This window comes from Crocuta crocuta, unplaced genomic scaffold (genome assembly GCF_008692635.1).
Source record: "Crocuta crocuta isolate KB4526 unplaced genomic scaffold, BGI_CrCroc_1.0 scaffold267, whole genome shotgun sequence".
Classification (NCBI taxonomy): Eukaryota; Metazoa; Chordata; class Mammalia; order Carnivora; family Hyaenidae; genus Crocuta; species Crocuta crocuta.
In genome coordinates, this window is record NW_027531899.1 from 1,318,305 (window position 1) to 1,323,074 (window position 4,770).

The 4,770-nt window shown below is 57.7% G+C and overlaps 1 protein-coding gene across 1 annotated transcript in view; it reads left to right on the forward strand.

Moving 5' to 3' along the window:
* Nucleotides 1-3,599: 3,599 nt before the first annotated feature.
* Nucleotides 3,600-4,770, forward strand: part of LOC144239556 (interferon lambda-3-like) — a 1,298-nt gene continuing 127 nt past the window's right edge. Inside the window, exons 1-5 of the mRNA XM_077773627.1 lie at nucleotides 3,600-3,609; nucleotides 3,701-3,876; nucleotides 4,158-4,235; nucleotides 4,357-4,500; nucleotides 4,613-4,696. Of these exons, the coding sequence (XP_077629753.1) occupies nucleotides 3,600-3,609; nucleotides 3,701-3,876; nucleotides 4,158-4,235; nucleotides 4,357-4,500; nucleotides 4,613-4,696 (492 nt within the window). The remainder of the gene's footprint in view (nucleotides 3,610-3,700; nucleotides 3,877-4,157; nucleotides 4,236-4,356; nucleotides 4,501-4,612; nucleotides 4,697-4,770) is intronic.

The following is a 4,770-nucleotide window of genomic DNA, read 5'->3' on the forward strand; positions in this document are numbered from 1 at the left end:
CGGCGGGAGTGGGGGGGGGGGCAGGGCGGGCCCTGGACGCGGCCCCTCTAACTCGCGCCCGCTCCCCGCAGTCGTGCGCGCGGCTTCGCCTTGTGGCGCGGAGCCTCGCGGACGCCCAGGCCGTGCTGAGCCGCCTGAGGAGCCCGGAGCGGTTCCCCGGCACCGGCCCGACCCTGGAGCTGCTGGCGGCCGCGCGGCGGGACGTGGGGGCCTGCGTGAGTACCGCCCGCGCCCCCGGTGCCCCCGGGCTCGCTCTGCACCCCCGAACCTCCAGGCGAGGCCCACCCGCTTGGCCAGTCTGTCCCCCGAACCGAAAAGCCGGCCCAGACACGATCCGCGTCGTCTCGGTGTCCCCCCATCCGGGCTTTGGTCTGTGGTGGGAGTCACTCCCGGGCAGAGTCCCAGCGACACTGGGCTCTTCGTGGTCTCCATGTCCCTCCTGTTCCCCTTGCAGCTCCGGCTGGTGCAGCCGGTCTCCTGGAGGAAGTCCCTCCGGCCCCCGCGGAGGCGTCCCCAGACACGCAGAGCTGTGAGTGCAGCGGCCCGTGAAGCTGTCAGTCTGCAGGGGCGGGGGGAGGGGGGAGACGGTGCGGGGCTGAGACGCGATGGGAGTTCAGGCTCGGGGCGCTGCGCACCCGGAGCGGAGTGTGTCCCAAAGGGAATTCGTGGCTCAGCCCGGCTCCGCCTCCTTCCCGGGTTCCAGGTCTCGCCTGGGTGCCACGAAGCCAGCGTCATCTTCAACCTGCTGCGCCTGCTCACGTGGGACCTGAGGCTGGTGGCGGACTCGGGGCCTTGTCTGTGATCCGGCCGTGGCTCGGCCTGGGACCCGAAGCCGAAGCTCTGCAGGCGGTCCTGAAGCTCTGAGGGTCCCTGGCGGCAGCGGGTGTCTCAGCCAGTGGGCGCGGAGGCTCTGGAGATTCTCAGCCTCGGTTGGCTGGACCTCGACTGGGTGCAAGGGGTGCGGACACTTTCCCCAAGGCCAGAACGAGTTCCCTGAGATGCAGCGATGTTTCTGTGGGACACATGATCTTCCAGGCACCTGGTGTGACAGGAAGGGACTTGAGTCCAGAGTCCGCCTTGACTCCCACCTACCATATACCAGCTTCTACTTCTGTGGTTCCCAGAACCCCAGAGGCCCTCTCTGGGGAGAGGTCCCAGCCCCTGATTACAACCTTCAACTCCCACTTTGTAATTATCTGAATATGTGACTCTTGAATCTCCCCAATGGGGAGGCTGCATTCATTCCCTGAGGGATTTACTAGTGGAAAGGCCGAAAGCCCTTAAATTATTGTAGTTTTGTTTTGTTTTGTTTTTAATTTCTGTTACTTATGTATGTTTTGTATTTGCAAACTTCTTGTGTATATCTGCTATTCTGTCTGCTGGTGTTAATTTATGGTCAATTATTAAATATTATTGCATTTGCATTGGTTGTTCCCCTGTGACTGTTTTTGGGGTGCACTGTCCAGTAAAAGAAACGCTGAGCCAGGGAAATCAGGCCACTTGAACTTCAGTTCTGACCCTGCCATTTAATGATGGCTTAACTCTGGGCAAATTGCTTCTCTCTGAGCCTCGGTTTTCTCATCTATGCAATGATATTATGATGCTGTCCTTACAAATGAGTAATGTATATTGAAATAGTGTTTATAAAGCTTTCAGGTGAGGTCATAGTGTGGTCTTAATAAATGGTCTCCATTTAAAAAACCACACACAGGGAAGTACACACACAATTGTGCTTTTTAAACTTGCCTAGATTTGTGGGCTGGCAATTTCGGTTGCTAACTGCGTTCCTCATTCTCAAGGTCACATAGCTAGTGAGAGGCAGAGCCAGGTCTGAACCCCAGACCCTTTAGTTTCCAAACCTATGCTCTTAGTCACCCCCGCTGAGCTTCCCTTCTAAGAAAAACAAGTATGAAGCTTAGGAATTTTGAGACGATCTACCCATTTTCAGAATTAAGACCCTTGCAATGGACAGAAATTGACCAATGCCCTGGTAGGTGACTGGGGTACATCCCTGCTCTTGGTTTTGAAACATGTTTCTGTATCAGAGCTCAAAGATGTTCCTGACTGAGGACTTCTGTCTACGTTTTTTCTGGAATCATGAATGAGGGAAAGACAGGGTGAGGGTGGGGATCAAGTGTCAAAAAGGACCCAACACTTTCTCTCCAAAAAATTATCACTTCCAGGTCCAGAAGATCTAGCTGCACAAAGGCCAGAGACTGCAGTGGTTACTGTCCAGGTGTCAAAGTTCATTAAATTCCTGCCCTCATCACTCATTTGCTGTGTGACCTTGGGCAGGTCTCCTAACCTCTCTGAGTCCCTGCGGGTTACCATTTATTTACAATGTAGGCAAAGTACAATGTGCACTTGGTGTCACCATGGGTGTTCAATACTGCGTTGTGGCAAAGCTTCTGTGCCCTGGTGAGATATATAAGTGGTCAGCAAAAGCGGGGGGGGGGGGGGTTGTCTCTGTTTCCCATTTGCACTGACTGCTGCCTTTCCCCAGAAGGCTCCTCCCTCAGATCTTCACATAGCTCCCTCCCTCCCTTCCTTTAGGCTTGTGCTCGCTGTCACTTTCTCAGGCCATCTCATTGATCCCGCACTCTGCTCTCATCTCTGCATTCTTTTCCCCCATTTTCTGTTACCTGTCATAATACACACCACACGCTCCCCACGCTCCCCACAGTAATGGACACTGTCCATTACTCCTCTCTAGCAATAAGCTCTATGAAGGATTGTTTCATGTTTGTTTGTTTTCAGTGATCGATGCCTGGCGCCTTGATCAGTGCCTGACAAAATGGGGGCTGAATAAGTACTCGGTGAATAGATGAAGGCATTTGTCACAACTGGTGACCAGCTGGTTGCCTTGAAGTCCTTGGGCGCATCCCATTCCTTAGCAGAGCGTCAGATTCCTGGGTCTTTCTGTGCCTGGACAAGGGAAGATGTTCGCACAAGCTCTTCTATCAGTCAACAGCAGGTGAGGACAGGTGGGGACGAGTTAATGTCCTCTCAGTTCTTGGGTGCTTAGCTCTCTGGGCCTGCACCAGCCAGCCTCTCCCTGTCCCTAAACGGCCTCCCTCCGGCAAGTTTCAAGTTCTCTGTGGCACCACTCCCTAAGGGTGCCTTTCCACTCCCTTCCTTATAGCAAGGAGTCCTGTAGAAAGGCGAGTCTCTCTGTCCCCTCCCACCCCAGTCCTGAAGCCAGCCCCCTCAGGGACCGTGACCCCTCCCGGGGGGGCCGGAGCTGCCCCAGCGCTGAGGATTCACCCTCGGAACTCACCTTCGCGTAGACACACACTGAATCAGAGTCCAGTTTCTCTTTCGCTCCAGGTGCTCAGCTGGCTCCGGGCTTCCCCAGCCTGGGGGCATCCCCTGGCGGCGCAAGTTTTTCCCTTTTCCTACATCAGCCGGAATTGCCAGTCTGTCCAGGTTAAAAGCTGCACCATGGGACTCAGGCAGGAATCACATCTCAGACAGAAGCTGCAAGTCCCCACTTGCCACAGAGCAGTCAGCTGGGATCCGGGAGAGGGTACCAAACAAGACTGAGTGAGGACCCCCGGGCGACAGCCTCTTTGACTGCTGAGGAAGACCAGAGTCCAGGAATGAAGCCGGGTGAGCCCCACAGCACCGTCCACAGCCCGCACCTCCCCAGAGCCCTTTGATACTGGCTGAGCCCCCACCTTTCTGTCCTTCCGGAACACAGATCCAGCTGTGGCACGCTCGCTGGCGCTCATTGCTGTGGTCGTGACCGGGACAGGAGCAGCCGCAGGCCCGCAGCCCCTGAGGCACTTCCCGGATGCTGGGGGCTGCAACCTGGCCCAGTTCAAGTCTCTGTCCCCTCAAGAGCTGCAGGCCTTCAAGAAGGCCAAGGACACTTTTGTGAGTCTCCCCACTGCCCCACCTGCTGCGGGCTAACCTCCACCCCTCTCTCTGTGGGTTACGTCCCCGCACTCCCCCAGCGGGGGACCTGCACCCTTCTCTCACTGGGCTAACTCCCCTCCCCAAGCCCTGCAGTGGGCAGACTCCCCTTCTCCTGCCCTGGAGAAGCTCCTCTCTCCTTTTGCAAGTTCACCTCTTGCTGTTAGCATTATCCAGTGCTACTGGGGTGCTCTCCCCTCCGTCCCTCCTGCCGGGGGCTGATCTCTGCCTCTGCTCTCCAGGAAGAGTCACTCTCCTTGAAGGCCTGGACCTGCCGCCTCCGCCTCTTCCCCAGGACCTGGGACTTGCAGCAGCTGCAGGTGAGGGGACAGTCAGGCCCACCCCCGCCCTCACCTGGCCCCTTCCCCCTCTTCTCACCGTCTCTCTCTCCTCGCCCTCCCAACCTGCTCTCTCTCACTTGCCGCTGTCTCCGGTCCCCAGGTGTGGGAGCGTCCGGTGGCCTTGGAGGCTGAGCTGGCCCTGACGCTGAAGGTCTTGGGGAGCATGGCTGACGCGTCCCAGGGGGACATCCTGGACCAGCCCCTTCACACACTGCGCCACATCCACTCCGAGCTCCAGGCCTGTGTGAGTGCTCGGGGCACCCAGGCTGTGGTCTTCGCTCCCACAACCCGCTCCCACCACCCAAATGTCCCCCTTCGTCTCGGGCCCTGACTCACACACTGTCCTCTGCCCCCAGGTCTCGGCTCAGCCCAATGCAGGCTCCCGGCCCCGGGGCCGCCTCCACCACTGGCTGCACCGTCTCCACGAGGCCCCGAAGAAAGTGAGTGACCTGTGCATGTATGAGCACAGCTGGGTGCCCAGATGATAGGCAGCCACTGACCCATCTCTCCCCCC